This window comes from Anas acuta, chromosome W (genome assembly GCF_963932015.1).
Source record: "Anas acuta chromosome W, bAnaAcu1.1, whole genome shotgun sequence".
NCBI lineage: Eukaryota > Metazoa > Chordata > Aves > Anseriformes > Anatidae > Anas > Anas acuta.
The window spans coordinates 20,795,730-20,820,615 of NC_089016.1; the positions used below are offsets into that span (position 1 = coordinate 20,795,730).

The window sequence follows — 24,886 nt, forward strand, 5'->3', positions numbered from 1 at the left end:
TTCACCAATCATAACTAGTATATGCTTGACTAGATCACTAAAGCTCCACCTAAAAGATAGAAAATAATATAAATTGGTCTAAGAGAGAGGGGATGTTAGGGAAGATACCACCGTCAGGGAAGGTACCACCGTCAGGGGAGATACCATCCTGAGGGAATACACATCTCGAGGACCTCCTGACTCCTGGGATCAGTGACAGGCTGAGCCTCTCTTCCTCCCCTCATTGGGACACCTTTGGGCGAGATTTGAACACTTGGTTATACTGTGTGTCTCCACGGAAACTTGGAAATCTCTATAGAGTCTTTGTGCCTTTATAATGCGTTAATTTCCAGGCTGTACACCTGTGTATTTCATGCATGCTAACTTGCTTTTGCAGACGGTAAATTATTTCTGGCAATCCAAAGGACCTGTGTACCTGTTGTTAACACCAGAACTAACTTGGTTTACAGTTTTAAACCTCAAGTATGCCTTCTTTTGCCTCCCTCTCCATGAAGCCAGCCAGAAAATTTTCCCATTTGAATGGGAAAGCCCTAAAAGCGGGCACAAAATGCAGCTCACATGGACAAGGCTGCCCCAAGGCTTTAAGAACTCACCCACCCTATTTGGAGAACAACTTGCAAAGGATTTGGAAGTATGGGAAGCTCTACCCGGCGAAGGGAGGTTGCTGCAATACGTAAATGACATCCTAATAGCCACCCAGACAAAAAAAGTTTGTATGACTAGGATGGTAAGCTTGTTAAACTTTCTGGTACTCCAGGGGTACCGGGTCTCAAAGAAGAAGGCTCAGGTGGTAAAGTAAAAAGTGATCTACCTAGGTTATGAGGTTAGTGCGGGGCAGCGGACTTTGGGGCAGGACTGCAAAGAAGCGATATGTCAAACCCCAAGACCTGAGACAATAAAAGAACTGCAAACTTTTCTGGGAATGACGGTGTCGTGCAGGTTGTGGATTTATAATTATGGACTGCTCGTGAAACCACTGTATGCACTCATCACCAATGGGAACAGGGACCTCCAATGAACAAAGGAAGCCATGCAAGCCTTGGACCAACTAAAGAAGTCTGTCATGTCTCTTCCAGGCCTGGGATTCCCAGACGTGAGTAAACCATTCTTCCTCTTTTCTCATGAAAAACAGGGGATTGCTCTAGGAATATTAGCAGAAAACCTGGGAGCATATGGCAGGGCAGTTGCTTATTTTTCTAAACAGTTGGATGCCACTGCCAAGGGATGGCTGGGATGCCTCAGAGCCGTTGCGGCAGTGGTACTAAATATCCAGGAGGCGTACAAGTTTACCTTGGGCCAGAAAATAACTGTGCTAGTTTCTCACACAGTATCTGCGGCATTAGAAGTGAAAGGTAGCCACTGGCTTTCCCCACAAAGATTTTTGAAATACCAGGCTATCATGGTGGAACAAGATGATGTAGAAATAGTGGTAACTAGCATTGCCAATCCAGCCTCTTTCCTCAGCGGAAACCAAGGAGAACCAGTACACCACGACTGCCTGGAGACCATCGAAGCTACTTACTCCAGCCGTCCAGATCTGAAGGATACCCCTTTGGACGATGTGGAAACATGGTTCACTGATGGGAGCAGCTACATTATCAACAGGAAATTACATGCTGGGTATGCAGTTACCACTTGTAAAGAGGTAATAGAATATGGACCTTTGCCAACAAATACCTCGGCACAAAAGGCCGAGATAATAGCTCTGACTCGTGCCTTAGAAATAGCAGAAGGAAAGAAAGTAAATATCTACACGGACTCGAGATAATGCATTTGGGGTTGTGCACGCACATGGGGCCGTCTGGAAAGAAAGAGGATTGTTGAACTCGCAAGAAAAGAATATTAAATGTGCAAAAGAAATAATGCGATTATTGGAAGCAGTTCAGCTGCCTGAAAAGGTAGCAATCATGCATATTAGAGCACACCAGAAGGTGAGCTCGGAATTGGAAGAAGGAAACGATCTGGTAGGCAGAGAGGCAGAAGAAGCACGGAAAGGCGAAGTAGCAGCTGAGGGAGCTCTGATCCCAGACGGAGAGATTCCCCTCAAAGATAAGCCTGTATATAACAAAAAGGACAGGAAATTAATTGAAGGCCAAAAAAGAAAGTATAATCAGGAGGGATGGGCTATTACTGAGGAAGGAAAGCTAGTCATCCCCTCCAATCTATTGTGATCACTGGTGAGGGAGGAACACGGAAAAACACATTGGGGAATTGACGCCTTATATAACTATCTAAATGGGAAAATCATTGCTAGGAATTTATATGCCACAATCACCCAGGTAACTCGGCAACGTGACCTGTGCCTCCAGACTAATCCCAAGAATACTCCTAAGACAAAGATGGGTCAAATTGGGAAAGGCCATGGGCCTGGCCAACAGTGGCAGATCGACTTTTCAGAACTGTTGGATAACCCGATCGAAAGGCCCTGGGACAAACGGACACAACGACCAGCGTTCTGTGCCGTAAGCCCAATTTATTGCTACGTGACAGTATCTTATATAGCGCAAAAGCGTCCCACCCAGGAACCCAGGACCCCTCCCACTGTGCTCGCAGGCACCCCAGACCCTTCCCCTTGTGCACGCAGGCACGACCCAGAGTAACCCCACATCTCCCCCCTCTTTATGCAGTAACGTACCCCCTTTAACCCGTTACGCTAAGCGTGATTTAATCATAACTGCTTAGGGACGAGTGTCCATCCCAGGAGCAAGTGGTGATAATGGGAACTCCTCATGATTTTTGGCGAGAATGGTCAGCATGCTGTGATTCATTATACTACTTCTAGCTATTTTTGCTTTTATACATGAATATACTAGCCCTATCACAATGAATACTATTACTAGTAGCAATATTGTTTGCAAAAGCGATTTAAGCCATCCTTCTAGATGAAGGCCTAGCCCCTCGAGAGTTGCCCCCAGCCAATTCTGTTCTGCGTCACGCTGCTCTTCTTTTATTTTGGATTCTACCTGGGCTATTTGGGATATGTCACGTTCTATATCGGCAGTTACATTCGGAATGTGTATACAGCAATGGTCAGCCTTTTCTTTCAGGTATCCACAGACACCATGTTCTTTTAACAAAAGCATATCCAGGGCCAACCTATTCTGCAGGGTCATTCCTGTTGTGGCTTGTAACTGTATATTCAAGTCCTTAAATACCTTTCTGGTAATGCTGGCCAATCTATGTACTTGCCCCATCAAATCGTAAATCAGCTCTCTGTTGTGGTAGGAAGCTATCAGGGCAAACAACGATTCTGCCATCCATCCAAATTTAATCCCAGTGGACGGTTCCTGCCACTCATCATTTTCTTCACTTACTTCTCTTTTTGTCCTTCTCCTTATGAGAGAGGATTTCTTCCAAAGTGGGCAAAGAGTGGGCAATCCTAAAGTTATTTCTTTTACTGGGCCATCCAAACTTAAATGAGTTGTCCAAGTTCCATCACTGGCGGCCCACACAAAATGTCCCATGCTTCGTATAGTTGAAGATTTACAATTCACTAAGATCTTTTCCCTACCAGTCTGGCTGGCTATATTCCGATTGGTGATACTCATGTTAACTTGTAGACCTCTGCATGCACATCCGGTGGCTAAGGCTATCTTTACCGGGAGCAGAGATATTGTTTCTAAAGCAGTGTCACAATTGAATATTTGTGTACAATTCCACCACGGGACTGCCTTTACCCTCTCCCGACTACTAGTTTCCCTCTGAGCCGTCTCACATAGTAAACTCTGGTCACTATTCGTCCTTCCTACCCATTGCAAACACCAAGGAGTATTCCCCCCATATTGGTATTTCTGCAGTATACTTAATGCCCATGCTGACTCCCAACCCTCTAATCCACCTATCTTATTACCTTCTTTGCACTTCCATATAACCTTTTCCTTTTGTCGTGTGTGTGGTGCATCATACTCACACATCCCTAGTCGTCCATCCTCGTTGTCTAGGTCCGTAAATATGTAATTTCTTTCCTTTTTACACCAAGGATAAAGGCGAATCTGACACTCTCTATAAAACCCTCCCAGCATTTCTGTCTCTATGATTGTTTCCGATTCACATTGGACTGTTTTGTTTTTCTCAATCTGGGGTATCGATGATGTGATTATGCCCCAGGGTATAGGACCACCTGCGGATTTAGGTATAGGTAAACAAGCGGTCACTTGACTCACATTCTGCATTTTTGCGAAATCTCTAATTAACCCTATCATTAAATTTTCCTCTTGATTGCTCCTTGCTTGCTGTGTGTACTGAGCGGACCTTTTATCTCTCATTTTTAACAACACCGGAATTTTACAGACTCTTCGGGTTGCTCATGGGCTGTGAGCAGTGCGGTGCGGCCACAATAGCAGACCCATAGAGCACAAACCAAGTGTCCTGTTAGCTGGGATCACCTTCCAAGTACGTTTCTGAGAACGGAGCAACCAATAGGGGTTAGGTAAACGCCAATGAGCAGAGTTCGAAACTTGTACGACGCGGACCGATTGATAAGGGGCCGTCGCATGGCTATTTACAGTCCAAACATCCCCAGGGAAAAAGTCCACTGGTGCAGGAGCTTGGCCCGGTGGCCCCACCCACAACCAGGCCACCGACTGATTGCGCACCATGGTCTTAACTGTCCACGGCAGAACGGTCACATCCGCTATTGTCCCATTGTCCCAAATGTCAATGGAGCCGCACAATTGCGCCACCGGCAGAACGGTTTCTTTTCCGTCCTCCGTCGCATGCGTGGTGCTGTCCGATGACAAGAGTGTTTCATGTGTCAGATTGATACCTGTCTGCACGGTGGCATTGATACGGATGGTAGTCAGCTTCCTTCCCCGGCAAGTAACAGGTGGGAACAGCCCACGAAGTGTCCCGTTGGGTACTGGCTCAGCAGACCGTAGGTTGTAAGCGTATGGCATTGGAAACAGTGGAGCGGTCCGGTAGCCCACAGCATACTCCTGCCAGTAGCCCCCGTACACTGCAGGGCACAAGGCAAGGACAAGCAGGAGTCGCTTTGTTCGAGCCCACTCTATAGCGAGGGCAAGGAGTTCATCCCATTGTGGAAACGCAACGCGGGGCACAGACAAGTAGCCAAAAAGCAGTGGGCGCTGCAGCTGGCCCTGATGTAGAATAATAATAGCTCCCTGTACCTGCAAAAGGATGTGTGCAAGTAAGGGTTGCGCGGCATCGTGACGCCATAAGCCTTGCTTTTGGAGACGTTGCATAAAGCGCTCTAATATGTGCTGATGTTGGGAAGACAGCTGGCGTGGGGCTGTCAGGTCAGTGTCGCCCCGTAACTGATCAGTAAATAATTGTATCTCGTCAGGGGGCAGCGGAACAAATTGACGGAGCCACTGCAGGGCACCAACCAACACTTGTAACTGATGCAAGTTAGTAACTGAATTCTCTGTGACTAACAATTTTTGAGGTCGCACAAGGCGTTCTGTGAGCTGAGTCCCCAGATATTTGTATGGAGACACTAGCTGAGTTTTATCTTTCCCGATGGTCAAACCAAATCCTAATAAAGTGGCCTCTATTTGATCATACAGACCCGAAGGCAGTACGGGGGCAGCAAGCAGCAGGTCATCCATATAATGGACAACCAAGATAGTGGGGTGCTGCTGACGAACCACCTCAAGGGCTTTGGCCACATACATCTGACAAATCGTAGGGGAATATTTCATACCTTGAGGGAGGACAACCCACTCGTACCGGGCTGCTGGCTGCATATTGTTCAACGATGGAATGGTTAGAGCAAAACGCTTGGTGTCATCAGGATGCAGAGGTATGCTGAAAAAACAATCTTTTAAATCTATAATCATACATTGCCAATCTCTAGGGATCATAGTAGGTAATGGCAACCCAGGCTGTAAAGGCCCCATGTCCTCCATCGAGGCGTTAACCGCACGTAAATCATGTAAAAAGCACCATTTCCCAGATTTTTTCTTAATTACAAATACAGGGGAATTCCAAGGGCTAGTTGATGGAACGAGATGTCCTTGCTGCACTTCTTGTTTGACGAGTTCATGCAGAGCGATAAGCTTCTCTTTTGTGATGGGCCACTGGGCAACCCATATGGGGTCATCCGACCGCCACGTTAAACGCCAACAGGGGCGTGGCTCCCCAGTGGCCCCCTGTATAAAACCTGCTGTGAAGGTTCAATATGTAAGCGAGCTCCTGCTAACACTAATGCATCATGACCTAACAGAGATATAGGAATATCTAGAACATAAGGTCTGAGGGGCCCCACCTCCCGCCGGACACCAGCATCATCCCAGCGAATCAACACTGGATGACGGCTGCGATGACCTTCCACCAAACCACCCACCCCACTGACCGCTCGTGGCAGCGGATCTAGCGGCCATTGTGAAGGCCAGTGTGCGGCGGAAATGGAGGTGACATCTGCACCAGAGTCCACTAAAAAGGTTATAGTGGTTACTGGTGGAAATAGATCCTTCACACCTTGAATAGCTACTCGGGCAGGCAAGGTTGGCCGAGAGCCCATGTCCAAGCTAACTTGTATCAGGGGATAATCTGCGCTAGAGGGCCCATCATCACTTTCATTTACCAGAGGAAACACAGTGGGCTCAGTTGTGGCAGTCCGCAGCTGCACGGGAATTTCTACTCCTTGCTCCACCACCCGCGCACCCGCAAGCCAAGCTTCTGTATTTACCACTCGTTTTCCGTCCTGAGACTGGACGGCGGACTTGTCCACCCCTGCTTGATGGGGGTTGGGACCCACGCTTGTGGCCAAGATGGCGGGTCCCTTTTCGTCCCGGCGTTGGCGTTTCCCGACTGCTCATCCCTTTTTCCCTCTTTCACTTCCCCTTTGCGTTGTGAGCATTCCCGAGCATGATGGCCAGACTGCCCACACACCCAACAACGAACACGGCTGACTTCGACCACAGGTTCCCTTTTCTTGGGACATTCACGAGCTACGTGACCATGCTGACCGCAGCGAAAACAACCACCAGGATGCATGTGGAGGGCAAATGCCTGGAAGGCAGATGTGACTCCCGCCATCTGCTCACTGAGGGCAGCAGCAAGAGGTTGCATTTCCTGAGCCTTGCCAAACGCACAGCCACGAGCGATCAGCTCGCCCGCGCTTGCTGAAGCCGGAAGCGCTGCAAGAGCGGCTTTGAATTCAGGCAGAGCTCCTGTTCTTAAAGAAGAGGAGCTCTTAAATTACTGCTTGCCACAGCTGTCTGCACCCTGTCTGCAAAGCGCCCAAAATGTTCCTCAGGTTTTTGCCGAATATGCAGATAACTGGGAGTCGGGCTGACTACAGCATTCATCCGCTCTAATGCCCTACGACCCAAATCGGCGGCAGCAATAAGCACAGCTTGTGGCAGCAATAATTGTTCCTGCGGAGTATTCCACTGCCCTTGTCCCAACAATGCTTCCCCAGACATACCATGTAAAGGATCCTGGGGGTTCGCCCATGCACGCACCATCAAGACTTCACCCTCCTCTTCCAGCAAAGACTCAAACATGGGTACCTGTGCTGCCGTCAGGCAGGCTCGGGCAACCTGCCACCAGTCAAACATCAGGGGCCCTTGCAAAGCCACCGCATCCAACAAAACCTGTGTCTGTGGGTTAGAGAATCCACCCTCCTGTACAGCCTTTTTTAACTGTAGCAGCATCTTATAGTCTACCGGCTGCCACTGATGTCCCTGAGACCCCGTGAAAACAGGAAAGCACCCTATCCGCACAGGACTTGGCGTTATTTCACAACCCGAGAGAAGACATTCTCGCGCACTAATAGTCCATTTTTCCCTTGCCTTTCGTACCTCCTCGCGGATGTGCATCGGCTGCCGCAAAGTAGCCTGTCTAGGATCTCGAGGCTCCTCATCTGTTGAACTCTCACTATCTACTCGTTCTCTCTCTCGGGGCGCAGCACCCGACGGAATGGGAATGCAACACACGGACGATGGCAGGGGCTTCTCCGAAAAAGACTCCACCCGTGCTTGCCCCCCCTCCCGCTCTCCAGGGTCAAACGCCGGAGGGGCATACAGCGGCCGCCAGAGGGAGCCCGAAAACGCCGGCGCCTGCCCGGATGCCACCCCTACCCCTTCAGGACCCCCAGCAGGGAATAGGATAAGGGAGCCCTTCTTATTTACCCACCAAAAGGACCCGTCTGATGAAGTATGTACCGCGTTTCTGTCTGCTGGGGGAGCACTAGGCACTGCTATTTTTTCATGATCTAGCCGAACTCGCAGGGGGGCCACAAGGGGGTTCCCACCTTCTTCTTTCTCCTGCTCCACATTATTTTCATCTCCCGATTGAGCCTCCTCCTTCGCCTGCCCTGTCCCCTCCTCTAGATTGTTTTTTACAGGAAGCTCCATAGGGGCCAGCTTATCCTCACTGTCCCCATCCAACAAAAGCATGCGGCGCACAGTAGCCCACAGGCATGCCTCGTTGGCTACCTTTTCCAAAACCGCTCGCACCGACCCAAACGTCAGAAATAAAGTCAGCGCCTCTTTGTTCCCGATGCAGGCGCTATCAAATAAATCCTGTCCCGTTCTAAAACGGTCTGTCTCAAGCAATGGACAGGAGACTCTGCCAGATTCCGGTGTGTCACCCAGAGCAAGAGGGACTGTACGTCCTTCTTTCGTAGTGTTAGCCCTACTTCCTTGGCCAAGGATTTAACAGTACTCACCACCTCATCAACTCCAGGTCCCATGGCCACCCGTGTACCTAGCACGCATGCACCACGCCTAACTCGCGCCACGCCTAACTCGCGCCAACCGGTTTCACGTTGAGAATCGTATCACGTCGGGGTCACCAAATGTCAGATAACCCGATTGAAAGGCCCTGGGACAAACGGACACAACGACCAGCGTTCTGTGCCGTAAGCCCAATTTATTGCTACGTGACAGTATCTTATATAGCGCAAAAGCATCCCACCCAGGAACCCAGGACCCCTCCCACTGTGCTCGCAGGCACCCCAGACCCTTCCCCTTGTGCACGCAGGCACGACCCAGAGTAACCCCACAAGAACTCCCAAGAGAAGGGGAGGTATCGATATTTACTAGTATTAACATACTTTTTCAGGATGGCCAGAGGCCTTCCCCACCAGGACTGCCAAAGCCCGAGAGGTAACCAAGGTGTTGTTACAGGAAATAATACCACATTTTGGAGTTCCAGCCACCATGTCCTCAGATAGAGAGCCACACTTTATCTCAAAAATAGTACAGCAAATTAGTAGACATTTGGGGATAAATTGGGAACTCCACACTCCATACCACCCCCAATCGAGTGGTCAAGTGGAGAAAATGAACCATTTAATACAACAACAAATTGTAAGTGTTATAAATGGCTCAGGATTCAAATTAGGATTAAATAAAAAAATAGGATTTATTAAAAGAATATAAAGGAATAGAGGTAAGCAAACAGCGCTGGGTGCACCGGGAGTCTCCGCTCCACCAGGACACACACCAGTTACATCAAGCAGCTGATTTTTATGCTCCTAGACTAATACATATTCATTACTACTTCTAAAAAACATAGATTATTATAATTAGCTTCCGGGGTCCAGTCCCTCCTACTGGAGCATGCGCATCAGTCTCCTCTGGGGGTCTCTAGGGGTCTTTCATGCTGAAGGCTCATAGTCTTCCTCTCACCTTTGTACTCACTCGGCACCATTCCAAGTTTATAGAACACTTTCTGCAGGTCTTGTCTCCCAACCGTCCTTCAGCTTCTTTTTCCTTCCTCTTAATCTCTTGGCCCCCTGGCCAGATACCAAAGATCCACATAGTATCCCATAACAGTCACTAGTTATTATCAGTTGTTCTGAAACTCCCAGACATCAAACACAAATAGCTTTCTTATTTGACGCTTCACGAGTAATTAAAACATTCTTCCCCAGCCATTCACAGACACATCTATAGCAGTGTTAAGTTAATCTCGAAGAAGACAGGAAAAAAGGCTGTAACTGTTAGAAATAGAAGTCCGGAATAACAAAAGCAAACAGGTTCATAAATTTAAGGAGTGTTTTCTGAAGACTTGATAAATTGACTAGAATGAGGGAGAGACTGGGACACACTGCATCTGTGGTTCAAGAATTAAATTGCCAGTGCAGGGCCCAGAGGCAGACAGGATTCAAACAGAATTGTTCTTTATGGACACGAATTTTTAAAACATTCCTCACAATCCCTTATCTTCTTTTTAATATCAACAATTCGTGTCTCTTCTGTTATTAATAATTGGATTTCATCAGTTTGTTCTTGGAGGGTCCAATTCTTAAGCTTCATAATTGACATATTCCCTTCCTTTTTTAATGAAGTTATTACCAATGTACTATTTATCACCCGGTGCATTAATAATGTAAGACAAGGTATCATACAAGGTATAAACAATAACATCTTTACACCACATCACAATAAAAATAACGCTCTTTTAACCCATGGTCCACCAGGCAGCCATGGAAATAAATCCCATTCCATATCCTTCCAGGTTTGTGTTTGCTTGCTCACCTCCCCCCCCTCCTTCTCTGGGATGGGAGAGTGAAATGGGAAAGTGAAGCCTGTGAGTTGAGATAAAAACAAGAAGATAATAACAACAATAATAATAACAATAATGACGATAATAGTACTACTAGTAATAATGTGTACGAAACGAGTGATGCACAATGCAATTGCTCACCACCTGCTGTCCGATGCCCAACCTAACCCCGAGCAGTCCGGCCCTCCTCCCAGCCTGCCTGCTGGCAGGACAGTGAGAAGCTGAATTTGGCTTGGTCCTTGGCTTGGTGTAAGCACTGCTCTGTAACAATTAAAAACAATTAAAACATCAGCATATTATTAACATTCTTCTCATCCTAAACCAGAACATAACATTCTATCAGCTACTAGGAAGAAACACCCTTTTTATCAATCTTTAAACAGCAATTACTAAAGCTAAATTTTCCACAGACTTCTCCTTCTTGTGCTAGTAAATAATCCAAAGCTAGGCAATTTTGATACAAAGCAGTTCTCATCATTTATAACAGTAAGGTTAGGGCAAGAAGCTAACTTACCCTGGCCCCAAGCTCTCCTGCTAGCATTGTTGCGGATTTGGACTAAACCCCGAACTAAAGAAAGATTAAGTTTGAAATGCTATACGGGAGACCGTAAGGGGCCCAGAAAGGAATATCTTCCCAGATTGGGGAAGAGATACTAACTACTTATTTGGTGGCCTTGAGTAAACAACTCAGAGAAATAGAAAAACATATGGCTGGAACTCAGAGTTGAGAGTTGGATGGACCTGTGCATAATATACAGCCTGGGGATTACGTGTATGTTAAGTCTCTTGCAGAAAAGACTTTGGAACCTCAGTGGGAGGGACCATACCAGGTACTCCTTACCACTTACACTGCAATAAAGATCAGAGAACAAAGTTCTTGGATCCACCATTCTCGAGTGAAGAAAGCTCCAGAGACCCCTTGGAAAGTAACACTAGGTGATCACGAGCTGAAACTAAGGATCGCTCGCACAAAATGAGTATACTCAGGATGATATGTGTTAAAAAAAAGGCTGGTAATCATACTGGTAATTCAAGGATCAGAGAATGTCTTTGGGGAAGAGGGGCAGAACGGGTGGCCTTAGACTCAGGCATATAAAAAGGCCAATGGATATTATAGATATCCATCACCCAAGGAGTTAAATCTGTCAATGGTGGTCATGCACGATACAAAAGTCTATTTAGAAAATGAATGGAGCTGGGATAATAAAACAGGGTTTCCGCAGCTTTGTGGAAGAGTAGGCCAAGAAATAAAAATAGGTTGTAGATTAATTAATGTATCCAACTACCAAACAGTTTTTGAAATATCAATAAAAAACGAGGGTGGGAAGGAAACTCAGGAAATGTGTCAACCCAGGAGGGATTGTTGGTTGAATTTCACCTTAGAATCACCAACCTTAGTGTGGTGCATGTGGGCAGGGAGGTGTGGGGAAAGACTGGGGTGCGGGTTGACGTTCCAAATTCAGATAAATACAGAAGGCCTCTCCACCCCTAGGCCCCATCTTAGAACCAAATTAACTACCTCAACTAACCTCCTACCGCCCGAAGCACCAGCTAAGTCTGGGCATAAAATTTATGGGATTGGTCCATATGTGGTAAGAAACACAGACCAACAGCTACTGTTATTTAATCCGGAATGATTCCTTAAAAGGGTTGAATTAAAAATGCAGACTAATATCTCAGGGATCCAAACAAGGTGCTCCCCTTTCCTAAAGACATCATTCGATGGATGGATGGCATGGTTACAAAAACGGAAGTACCTTAGAGGAAAGAGAGATGTGACTGGGATACTAGGTAAAGGCTTGGGAGTCTTAAACAGAATAGACTCAGAAATATTAATGAATAAATTGGCTACTACCACAAGTGATTTGACAAAATTAAAACAGCCCTTACAGTCATCCTTATTAGCATTAGGGACTAGCCAATGGCAGGTGTCAAAAGTATTACTGAAGATGGAAGAGACTAGGGACCAAGACCATAGAGTAATAATTGATGCACTCAGCACAGCTCAAAATAATATATCTTTAGCACTTAGCTGTATACAAGCACAGTTATAGATGCAGGCAACAGTGGCTCTGATCATTAGAGAAGGGAGTGAAAGCGTCTTCCCGATTGAAGTCCAAAAGGTTGTTTGGAATAGCGTTACTGATTTTGAGAGGAAATATCAATCCTAGTGGACTCTAGTAAATTTTACCTATGATCCCATTGCTATCATGGCTACAGCCTTTGTGCTTACTATACAAAATGACACAGTTTATGTTATTCATCCTATTATAGCACTGGGATTAAACCATGAGGAGATGGTGCTCTACCTTTCAGAGCATGGGCAAGAATGGTGAATGGGAAATGGCAAACTGTAAATCTGGAATCATGTGTTACCCGGGAACAACAAGGGTTCATCTGCAAAAGCAATACAATTGATGCACAGGATGTATGTCTTGATACTGAACAAGGTGTCTACCACTTTGAAATTCACCCAAATACTGGTCAAAAAAACATACTTGTATATATTGGGCAGGGTTGTGTGTGTTTAAGAACGGTTTGCGCTCTTGTAGTAGTAAATAGGGAATTTTTCTCTCTCAGAAATCATTCTAACTTCTGTATTTGTAACTTTGTTAGGATTGTTGGATGTGATTTTCTGTATCTAGCACCGGTAGTATCCCACCAGCTGATCAAGGCGAATTATACCATGTATCATAAGTTATTACCAACACCTATTGGAATGAATCTCAGGTTGGTAAGACAATTGGTTAAACATCAAGATTTAATTAAGATCCTAAAAGATATCCAGGGGAATGGTGAAAAGACTTTAATAACCGTTCATTATGACACCAAGGAGATAAATAGAGTTTTGCAAAGAGTGAAACAGGAGGGGGACCATCACTGGTGGAATACATTCCTAGGATGGTCCCCAGCAGCTACAGGGTTCCTAAATAGACTATGTCATCCAATTATTATCTTGCTAATACTGGTTGGGGTAAGCCTGGTGCTATCACTCATATTACTGATTTGGAATTGTAAAATACTGTGATGACTGTCTGTACTTACTTCAGTATCTTTGGCTTACGGTGTGGCATTAAGAGATTCTTACCGAAGGAGTTGGGAAACTTTACTATGAGTAAAAGAATTTACTTACTTTTTAGAAAAGGGGGGACTCAAAAGGAAGATAAGAGAATCTTAGTAGATGGGATGCTGATTAATGAATACCTAGATTGCTATATTGAACTAGCAGATGTTGCTGCTAACTACTGTACAAACCAACTGGAGCAAGAAGTTTTGGGGCACCTCACAAAGGGTAACTCCCAATGAAGATGGAGAAACTGTCTCAAGAACCATCTAGAACTGCTCCTGTGGTTTGGACAAGAGCCAAGGACCCAAAGAGCAAGCGCCAGAAGAAAAGGTAAAAAGTTCAGATACGAGAGGAAGGAAGAGCCTTACTTCATCTCAAGAGACCACCTGAGACAACCACCAGAGATAAGTATGCAGGTACGGATGGGAGGACCACATGTATGTTATATATGGAGTGGTAATTCGTGTAGAGAAAATGGTTGATATTAATAAAGAAGGGGGAGATGTGGGAGTGTGGCCATGGGGGTTGGAAAGCCCCATGGTTGAGATAACATTAGACTCTTAACGATGAGGCCATCAGGAATATAAAAGAGTTTAGAGGCTGGAGAACAAGAGACCAGCTGGAGAACAAGAAACCAGAGACTGCATGGAGTCTCCTGAATCACCCTTCTTGGTTCCCTCTAAACTCTTTTACATTCCAACTGTGAGAAACACTCCATAGCCAATATCTTAGGCTCAGGCAAGGATCTCAGTGAAGTAGTAATTTATTCGTGATTGCAATGGCAGGCACCCCACAAGCAGGAGAGCACCCCTATTAGTTCCAAAACACCGTTTATATACTTTTTGACAACAGGACCCTCCCCTGTTTCCCCACTGAGTGGGTAATCCAGGTTCACAATCTATCTGATGCTTCACAAACAATGCATGGCCTTCAGTTGCCGGCCTGTTAAATTTCAAATTTCTTTTGACATTTTTACTGCTTGAAGTGGTAATGTTTCTTCACTTATCTGACTTGACTGAACACCGTGATTTTCACCTAATTGTCCTAAGGAGTCTGTTTGTCTGCATTTTAAAAGGTCGCCTGCTAAGGTTTCTTATCACTATAAGCATATCTCAATACCACATTCCTTTCCACTAAACAATGTAACTGCAAAAACAGCATTTCTATTCCCACAATTCCCTCCTTTTCTTCTTTATAAACTGTTGATTTTTGCAAAACTTTTCTCTAAGGTGTAATTTGGTAGATATCTTCCTCTTCTTCACTTTCTCTGCTTTCCATCTCCTTATCATCACCTTATCTGAGTAAGGTGGTGGCTCATCCATGGTCATTTGTTTCAATAGTGCAGTTTCAGGTAACCACTGTACTAGTCCTCTTACACAGGGGATAATGCAGCAACTGTTATATATGGAGTGGTAATTCGTGTGGTTGGTTGGTTAAGATGGTTGATATTAATAAAGAAGGGGGAGATGTGGGAGTGTGGCCATGGGGGTCAGAAAGCTCCATGGTTGGTGATAACATCAGACTCTTAACAATGAGGCCATCAGGAATGTAAAAGAGTTTAGAGGGAACAAAGAAGGGTGATTCAGGAGACTCCATGCAGTCTTGTTCTCCACAGGGTTACTTGTTCTCCAGCCATTAAGGCATGATTTTCACCTAATTGTCCTAAGGAGTCTGGTTGTCTGCATTTTATGAGGTCGCCAGCTAATGTTTCTTATCACTGTAAGCATATCTCAATACCACATTCTTTTCCTCTAAACAATGTAACTCTGCAAAAACATTTCTATTCCCACAAAGAGCCATGTGGGACCACAGTCAGAAACATGTGGTTTGCCAGACAGTGAGGGAGCTGCGGGCTCGTTTACTGATCCGAATGCTACGCCATCGGCCCCTCTGCTGCTACAGCCATCAAAGGCTTTTGCTGTTGCGCCCCCTGGTGACCTGGACATTCCTTTTGATCCAGGCCCTATAGGCCCTGAGAAGGAGCCAGGTCTGTTTCCCTTCAGTCCGGGGGGAATAGGGTACATAGGGCCTGAAGGATGAGCTTCTTAACAACTTAAAGCAAGATATACTCTTCCCACGACTAGCCCTGGAACTTGCTGGAGTTTGTAATCAAGAAAAGGAATGGAAAATAGAGACTGTTATATGATCTGAGAAAAATTAATGAAGTCATGGAAGATATGGGAGCACTTCAACCGGGATTGCCATCTCCAACTATGCTCCCCCAGTAATGGACATTAATAGTAATAAACTTAAAGGATTGTTTGTTAAACACTTCCCAGAATTCTGAAAACTTTGCTATGTCTATGTTTCAATTGATACCTTTTCTGATTGTACATATGTATATGCGTACTCGGGTTTCTTATGAATATGTAAAAGTAATGTTCTATATATATTTAGAAAGTTCGACAGTTGTGTGTACGTGTTGGTGGAGCTTAGACTCCCCACACACTCAGCACTGTTTATTTGCCTTTTATAAATATTACTAAATTCAAATTGAGTTGTATCTTCATTTATAACAGGTACAAGCACATTTGTGTTGGCATATGCTGTTCACAAATTGTTTGTTCCACTATGAATCAGCATTACTATAGTTTCTGTGCCATTTATTGTCCAATACTGCTGGAAGACTGGTTTCTTCAAACATCCTACCCCAAATCCGTGATAACTTATTATTATTTTTTACTGTATACACTTGACACGGTGCCACGGTGCCTCATTCCCCCATGGGTCAAGCCATTGTTGAGCGCACACATCGCAAGTTGAAAACACTGCTAAATAAACTGTTCATATCATATAACAGTCTCTATTTTCCATTCCTTTTCTTGATTACAAACTCCAGCAAGTTCCAGGGCTAGTCGTGGGAAGAGTATATCTTGCTTTAAGTTGTTAAGAAGCTCATCCTTCAGGCCCTATGTACCCTATTCCCCCCGGACTGAAGGGAAACAGACCTGGCTCCTTCTCAGGGCCTATAGGGCCTGGATCAAAAGGAATGTCCAGGTCACCAGGGGGCGCAACAGCAAAAGCCTTTGATGGCTGTAGCAGCAGAGGGGCCGATGGCGTAGCATTCGGATCAGTAAACGAGCCCGCAGCTCCCTCACTGTCTGGCAAACCACATGTTTCTGACTGTGGTCCCACATGGCTCTTTGTGGGAATAGAAATGTTTTTGCAGAGTTACATTGTTTAGAGGAAAAGAATGTGGTATTGAGATATGCTTACAGTGATAAGAAACATTAGCTGGCGACCTCATAAAATGCAGACAACCAGACTCCTTAGGACAATTAGGTGAAAATCATGCCTTAATGGCTGGAGAACAAGTAACCCTGTGGAGAACAAGACTGCATGGAGTCTCCTGAATCACCCTTCTTTGTTCCCTCTAAACTCTTTTACATTCCTGATGGCCTCATTGTTAAGAGTCTGATGTTATCACCAACCATGGAGCTTTCTGACCCCCATGGCCACACTCCCACATCTCCCCCTTCTTTATTAATATCAACCATCTTAACCAACCAACCACACGAATTACCACTCCATATATAACAGTTGCTGCATTATCCCCTGTGTAAGAGGACTAGTACAGTGGTTACCTGAAACTGCACTATTGAAACAAATGACCATGGATGAGCCACCACCTTACTCAGATAAGGTGATGATAAGGAGATGGAAAGCAGAGAAAGTGAAGAAGAGGAAGATATCTACCAAATTACACCTTAGAGAAAAGTTTTGCAAAAATCAACAGTTTATAAAGAAGAAAAGGAGGGAATTGTGGGAATAGAAATGCTGTTTTTGCAGTTACATTGTTTAGTGGAAAGGAATGTGGTATTGAGATATGCTTATAGTGATAAGAAACCTTAGCAGGCGACCTTTTAAAATGCAGACAAACAGACTCCTTAGGACAATTAGGTGAAAATCACGGTGTTCAGTCAAGTCAGATAAGTGAAGAAACATTACCACTTCAAGCAGTAAAAATGTCAAAAGAAATTTGAAATTTAACAGGCCGGCAACTGAAGGCCATGCATTGTTTGTGAAGCATCAGATAGATTGTGAACCTGGATTACCCACTCAGTGGGGAAACAGGGGAGGGTCCTGTTGTCAAAAAGTATATAAACGGTGTTTTGGAACTAATAGGGGTGCTCTCCTGCTTGTGGGGTGCCTGCCATTGCAATCACGAATAAATTACTACTTCACTGAGATCCTTGCCTGAGCCTAAGATATTGGCTATGGAGTGTTTCTCACAGTTGGAATGTAAAAGAGTTTAGAGGGAACCAAGAAGGGTGATTCAGGAGACTCCATGCAGTCTCTGGTTTCTTGTTCTCCAGCTGGTCTCTTGTTCTCCAGCCTCTAAACTCTTTTATATTCCTGATGGCCTCATCGTTAAGAGTCTAATGTTATCTCAACCATGGGGCTTTCCAACCCCCATGGCCACACTCCCACATCTCCCCCTTCTTTATTAATATCAACCATTTTCTCTACACGAATTACCACTCCATATATAACATACATGTGGTCCTCCCATCCGTACCTGCATACTTATCTCTGGTGGTTGTCTCAGGTGGTCTCTTGAGATGAAGTAAGGCTCTTCCTTCCTCTCGTATCTGAACTTTTTACCTTTTCTTCTGGCGCTTGCTCTTTGGGTCCTTGGCTCTTGTCCAAACCACAGGAGCAGTTCTAGATGGTTCTTGAGACAGTTTCTCCATCTTCATTGGGAGTTACCCTTTGTGAGGTGCCCCAAAACTTCTTGCTCCAGTTGGTTTGTACAGTAGTTAGCAGCAACATCTGCTAGTTCAATATAGCAATCTAGGTATTCATTAATCAGCATCCCATCTACTAAGATTCTCTTATCTTCCTTTTGAGTCCCCCCTTTTCTAAAAAGTAAGTAAATTCTTTTACTCATAGTAAAGTTTCCCAACTCCTTCGGTAAGAATCTCTTAATGCCACACCGTAAGCCAAAGATACTGAAGTAAGTACAGACAGTCATCACAGTATTTTACAATTCCAAATCAGTAATATGAGTGATAGCACCAGGCTTACCCCAACCAGTATTAGCAAGATAATAATTGGATGACATAGTCTATTTAGGAACCCTGTAGCTGCTGGGGACCATCCTAGGAATGTATTCCACCAGTGATGGTCCCCCTCCTGTTTCACTCTTTGCAAAACTCTATTTATCTCCTTGGTGTCATAATGAACGGTTATTAAAGTCTTTTCACCATTCCCCTGGATATCTTTTAGGATCTTAATTAAATCTTGATGTTTAACCAATTGTCTTACCAACCTGAGATTCATTCCAATAGGTGTTGGTAATAACTTATGATACATGGTATAATTCGCCTTGATCAGCTGGTGGGATACTACCGGTGCTAGATACAGAAAATCACATCCAACAATCCTAACAAAGTTACAAATACAGAAGTTAGAATGATTTCTGAGAGAGAAAAATTCCCTATTTACTACTACAAGAGCGCAAACCGTTCTTAAACACACACAACCCTGCCCAATATATACAAGTATGTTTTTTTGACCAGTATTTGGGTGAATTTCAAAGTGGTAGACACCTTGTTCAGTATCAAGACATACATCCTGTGCATCAATTGTATTGCTTTTGCAGATGAACCCTTGTTGTTCCCGGGTAACACATGATTCCAGATTTACAGTTTGCCATTTCCCATTCACCATTCTTGCCCATGCTCTGAAAGGTAGAGCACCATCTCCTCATGGTTTAATCCCAGTGCTATAATAGGATGAATAACATAAACTGTGTCATTTTGTATAGTAAGCACAAAGGCTGTAGCCATGATAGCAATGGGATCATAGGTAAAATTTACTAGAGTCCACTAGGATTGATATTTCCTCTCAAAATCAGTAACGCTATTCCAAACAACCTTTTGGACTTCAATCGGGAAGACGCTTTCACTCCCTTCTCTAATGATCAGAGCCACTGTTGCCTGCATCTATAACTGTGCTTGTATACAGCTAAGTGCTAAAGATATATTATTTTGAGCTGTGCTGAGTGCATCAATTATTACTCTATGGTCTTGGTCCCTAGTCTCTTCCATCTTCAGTAATACTTTTGACACCTGCCATTGGCTAGTCCCTAATGCTAATAAGGATGACTGTAAGGGCTGTTTTAATTTTGTCAAATCACTTGTGGTAGTAGCCAATTTATTCATTAATATTTCTGAGTCTATTCTGTTTAAGACTCCCAAGCCTTTACCTAGTATCCCAGTCACATCTCTCTTTCCTCTAAGGTACTTCCGTTTTTGTAACCATGCCATCCATCCATCGAATGATGTCTTTAGGAAAGGGGAGCACCTTGTTTGGATCCCTGAGATATTAGTCTGCATTTTTAATTCAACCCTTTTAAGGAATCATTCCGGATTAAATAACAGTAGCTGTTGGTCTGTGTTTCTTACCACATATGGACCAATCCCATAAATTTTATGCCCAGACTTAGCTGGTGCTTCGGGCGGTAGGAGGTTAGTTGAGGTAGTTAATTTGGTTCTAAGATGGGGCCTAGGGGTGGAGAGGCCTTCTGTATTTATCTGAATTTGGAACGTCAACCCGCACCCCAGTCTTTCCCCACACCTCCCTGCCCACATGCACCACACTAAGGTTGGTGATTCTAAGGTGAAATTCAACCAACAATCCCTCCTGGGTTGACACATTTCCTGAGTTTCCTTCCCACCCTCGTTTTTTATTGATATTTCAAAAACTGTTTGGTAGTTGGATACATTAATTAATCTACAACCTATTTTTATTTCTTGGCCTACTCTTCCACAAAGCTGCGGAAACCCTGTTTTATTATCCCAGCTCCATTCATTTTCTAAATAGACTTTTGTATCGTGCATGACCACCATTGACAGATTTAACTCCTTGGGTGATGGATATCTATAATATCCATTGGCCTTTTTATATGCCTGAGTCTAAGGCCACCCGTTCTGCCCCTCTTCCCCAAAGACATTCTCTGATCCTTGAATTACCAGTATGATTACCAGCCTTTTTTTTAACACATATCATCCTGAGTATACTCATTTTGTGCGAGCGATCCTTAGTTTCAGCTCGTGATCACCTAGTGTTACTTTCCAAGGGGTCTCTGGAGCTTTCTTCACTCGAGAATGGTGGATCCAAGAACTTTGTTCTCTGATCTTTATTGCAGTGTAAGTGGTAAGGAGTACCTGGTATGGTCCCTCCCACTGAGCGGAGACTCCCGGTGCACCCAGCGCTGTTTGCTTACCTCTATTCTTTTAATAAATCCTATTTTTTTATTTAATCCTATTTTGAAGAATGAGCCATTTCTAACAACCTCCAAAGCAGATCAAACACCTTCATACACTGCCAATATCTGCTTTTTGGTTGCCGTGTGGCAGACCTCAGATCCTCTGTATCCTTGACTCAAAAACCCAAGGTGTCGAGCTCAAGTTTCCTCTGGAGCTTTCTGACAGAGGCTCCAGGTGGGGTCATTCTCCCCAACTGTGGTTTAGAGCACATTCTTTACATCTGGTCCTCTTTGGAGTGACCCAATGGCTACTGCATGAACTATCTCCCATTTAATTTGTTCAAAGGCTTGTTGTTGCTCAGGGCCCCATTTGAAATCGTACTTCTTATGGGTCACCTGATAGAACAGGCTTACAATCAGACTGTAATTTGGGATGTGCATTCTCCATAAACCCACAACACCTAGGAAAGTTTGTGTTTCTTTTTTTGCTACTTGGTGGAGACATAGCTGTTATTTTGTTAATCACATCCATTCGGATTTGACGGCGTCCATCTTGCCATTTTATTCCTAAAAAACTGGATCTCTCGTGCAGGTCCTTTGACTTTATTTTGTTTTATGGCAAAACCGGCTTTCAGAAGGATTTGGACTATTTTATTCCCTTTCTCAAATACTTCCTCTGCTTTGTAACCCTGCACGATTATGTCATCGATGTACTGCAGGTGTTCAGGAGCTTCCCCCTGCTCCAGTGCAGACTAAATCAGTCCGTGGCAAATGGTAGGGCTGTGTTTCTATCCCTGGGGAATTTGATTCCAGGTGAATTGGACACCCGTCGAAGTAAAAGCAAACTGTGGCCTGTACTCTGCTGCTAGAGGGATGGAGAAAAATGCATTAGCGATATCAATTGTGGCGTACCACTTGACTGTCTTTGATTCCAGTTCGTACTGGAGTTCTAGCATGTCCGGCACTGCAGCACTCAGCAGTGGCATGAGTTCATAGTATCACAGAATAGAATCATAGAATATCCCGAGTTGGAAGGGAACCACAAGGATCATCCAGTCCAACTCCTGGTTCCACACAGGTCTACCCAAAAATTCAGACCATATGACTGAGAGTATAGTCCAAAAGCTTCTTAAACTCCGAAAAGCTTGGTGCCATGAATACATCCCTGGAGAGTCTTTTCCAGTGTGCAATCACCCTCACGGTGAAGAACCTTTTCCTGATATCCAACCTGAACCTCACTGGTCACTGCTTGACTCCATTCCCTAGGGTCCTATCGCTGGTCACCAGAGAGAATAGATCGGTGCCTGCCGCTCTGCTCCCCCTCTTGAGGAAGCTGTAGACTGCGATTAGGTCTCCCCTCAGCCTCCTCTTTTCCAGGCTGAACAGGCCAAGTGACATCAGCTGCTCCTCATATGTCTTCCCTTCTTGGCCCTTCACCATCTTTGTAGCCCTTCTCTGGACACTCTCCAATAGTAAGTTCATGTCCTTTTTGTATTTCGGTGCCCAAAACTGCTCACAGTGCTCAAGGTGAGGCCGCACCAGCGCAGAGTAGAACTGGACAATCACTTCCCTTGACCGACTTCCCTCTAGATGCCTGCCCATATCTGCCCACACTCCCTGCCACTCTTATCTATGCTGCCTCAGGACAGATCTCTGAATGGCATTCCTAAGTAGTTGTTTAACCTTAAAACCTGAAATGCATTCGGGAGACATAACAGTGTGAATGTGCTGGTCTGAACATCCCAAGGATATTCAAAGATTTGAAGAATTATTGTAACTCACCTGGAAGAGAAGGGGGAGGTGAAGGAGAAAGGGAGAGTGAACAAGTGGGAAAAAACATCTCCCCCATCCCCTCCATAGATTGGCTTCCCAAAGAAAAAGGGCAAAAGATGTAATTATTAATAGTTTCTGAGATAGGGCTTCCAAAGTATGGAGTTGATGGCAATGTTGAGTACAAATACCAGATTAGTCTCTTGAACAGTAATTTAATCATAATCATAAGCCAGCGTTACACAGTACAGCAAAATAATAACCCTATACCAGCCCCCAGAAATGATAAGCAGAAAGACAGGGAACACATACAGTAATTAATGTGCTATATAACTCAATTTGGAAAACAAGCATGGCAGACCTGAGATCAAAAAAATTAACATTGTGATTAGCAACTATTAAACTGGTCTAATGCTTATAACAATTTTGTTTTAAGATGATCTGGTCAGATCTGTCATTATCTCAACCCTTTGGGCCCCATGTCAGGCACCAAAAAGACTGTAGTGGTTTAACTTGGCCAGCAGCTAAACACCACACAGCAGTTGGCTCACCCTCCCCCACCTCCGTCTCTGGGATGGGGGAGAGATTCGGAAAAAAAAATAAAATGAAAGCTTGTGGGTTGAGATAGAGACAATTTATTAGGGTAGAAAAGAAAGGAAAATAATAATAATGATAATAGCACTACTAATAATAATATGTATGAAACAAGTGATGCACAATGCAATTGCTTACCACCCGCTGACAGATGCCCACCCTGTCCCGGAGCAGCTGGTCTCCCCACCCTGGCCAGCCACCCCATATTAATTGTTCAGCATGATGTCAGATGGTATGGAATACCCCTTCGGCCAATTTGGGTCAGCTGTTCTGGTTCTGTCACCTCCGAGCTCCTGCTGCATCCCCAGCCTGCCCACTGTGACAGTCCTGAGACAGTGTGAGAAGCTGAGAAGTCCTTGGCTTTGTGTAAGCACTGCTCTGCAACAACTAAAACATCAGCGTGTTATCAACATTATTCTCATCCTAAATCCCAGCCAGCTACTAGGAGGAACCAGCACCCTACCAGCACCCTACCAGCTACTAGGAGGAAAATTACCTCTGTCCTAGCCAAAACCAGGACAATGATAAACATTTATACTGATTATTTCTACAAAAAAATGGAATAATTAACAGAATTAAGTGTGTTATAGAATCAGTCACTAATTTGCCTCTAAAGCTCTTCAAAGTTGCTGTACAATTACATCATCTGTACTTTTCTGTGGCAACACATTATAGAGCTACTTTAATTTTAGAGTTGTTAAAGCATTCATTGAGAAGCAGAGGTAAATACTCAAAACATACAAGATTTACAACTTCAGGTAAACTTCCTTTATTCTTACACTTCTTGTTCTTCCATTATCCACAAAGAACATGATGCCCTCCTGTAGTGGGTCTGGCAGAATGGAGTTAACGTTCCCTGCAGCAGCCCATACAGTGTTGTGCTCTGCACTTGCAGCTAGAGCAGCCCTGCTATCACACCAATGTTTTGTCTATTGCTAAGCAGTGCTGGCACAGCATCAAGCTTCCCTCCAAAGCCCCCCAAGAGCCAGTAGGCTGGGGGTGGGCAAGAAGTCGGGAGGGGATATCACCAGAACAGCTGACCTAAACCCACCAGAGGGATATTACATACCATATAATATCCCACTCAGCAATAAAAGGTGGGAAAGGGGAAGGAGAAGTGTGTGTGGGGGGGGGGGGGCTCTCATTATGAAGATGTCTGTCCTCCCAAACAACTGCTATGTGTATTGAGGCCCTGCTTCCCAAGACATAGCCGAACATTGCTCGTTGATAAGAAGTAGAGAATTTGTTTTTTCCTTCATACTGTGCTTCTGTGTGGCCTTTGCTTGTTTTATTTTCTTTTTCTTTTCCTGTATTTAAATTATCCTTATCTTAACATGTGAGCTTTTTTTTTTTTTTCTTTTCTTTCTACCATACTTTCTTCTCCCCCTCTTCTTTTGAAAAATAAGTTCTTTTTGTGTTGTGGTGGAGTTTATCTGCACAGCAGGGTAAAACCACCACAGTCCTTTTTGGCACCCAACGTGGGGCTCGAAAGGTTGAGATAAAAATGTATTTGATCAGAGCACTTTAGAGGGAAACTTAAAACTATCATAGTTAACAGTTGCTAGTAGCAGTGTTGTCTAATTTGCTCTTAATACTTTTCCATGTGATCCTGTTTTATGTGATCCATGCCATGTTCTCCCTTCTACAATAGATCAGATCTGAGAGTCTGTTGAAGCCTGTTTTTTTCTTGTGTTTTTTTGTTTGTTTGTTTGTTTTGTTTTGTTTTGTTTTTGTGTGTATGTGTGTTTTTCCAATTCTCTGCA

The 24,886-nt window shown here is 44.4% G+C and overlaps 1 protein-coding gene and 2 long non-coding RNA genes across 10 annotated transcripts in view; 1 reads left to right on the forward strand and 2 right to left on the reverse strand.

Moving 5' to 3' along the window:
- The window catches only part of LOC137847051 (uncharacterized), a 750,318-nt gene that overhangs the window by 17,723 nt on the left and 707,709 nt on the right, over positions 1-24,886 (forward strand). The gene's annotated exons all lie outside the window — the stretch shown is intronic.
- Positions 2,454-11,720, reverse strand: LOC137847018 (uncharacterized). Of its 8 annotated transcripts, none has more exons than XR_011090735.1 (3): positions 8,101-11,720; positions 5,663-5,766; positions 2,454-5,126 (listed from the first exon to the last, which is right to left on the reverse strand). XR_011090735.1 is itself a non-coding variant. In XM_068665244.1 (2 exons), exons 1-2 carry the CDS (start codon positions 8,361-8,363, stop codon positions 4,305-4,307), a joined length of 1,725 nt encoding a protein of 574 aa, XP_068521345.1. In that variant the 5' UTR covers positions 8,364-11,713; the 3' UTR covers positions 2,454-4,304. The 8 variants fall into 8 exon arrangements, 3 of the variants coding, with proteins under 3 accessions (XP_068521345.1, XP_068521348.1, XP_068521346.1); XR_011090733.1 differs by lacking the exon at positions 8,101-11,720 and adding an exon at positions 7,767-8,094; XR_011090734.1 differs by lacking the exon at positions 8,101-11,720 and adding an exon at positions 7,391-8,094.
- The window catches only part of LOC137847055 (uncharacterized), a 310,848-nt gene continuing 304,646 nt past the window's right edge, over positions 18,685-24,886 (reverse strand). The window contains exon 3 of the long non-coding RNA XR_011090759.1: positions 18,685-18,712. This is a non-coding gene — a long non-coding RNA (uncharacterized lncRNA). The remainder of the gene's footprint in view (positions 18,713-24,886) is intronic.

What these genes read in the sequence shown, in the direction of transcription:
- LOC137847018 (XM_068665244.1), bottom strand. Translation starts at nt 8,363, where the DNA reads ATGCTTTTGTTGGATGGGGACAGTGAGGATAAGCTGGCCCCTATGGAG. An exon ending in TCATCAGACGGGTCCTTTTG is followed by an intron (nt 5,767 to 8,100) that starts GTGGGTAAATAA and finishes TTGTTTTTTCAG; the next exon opens with CATACCTCTGCATCCTGATG.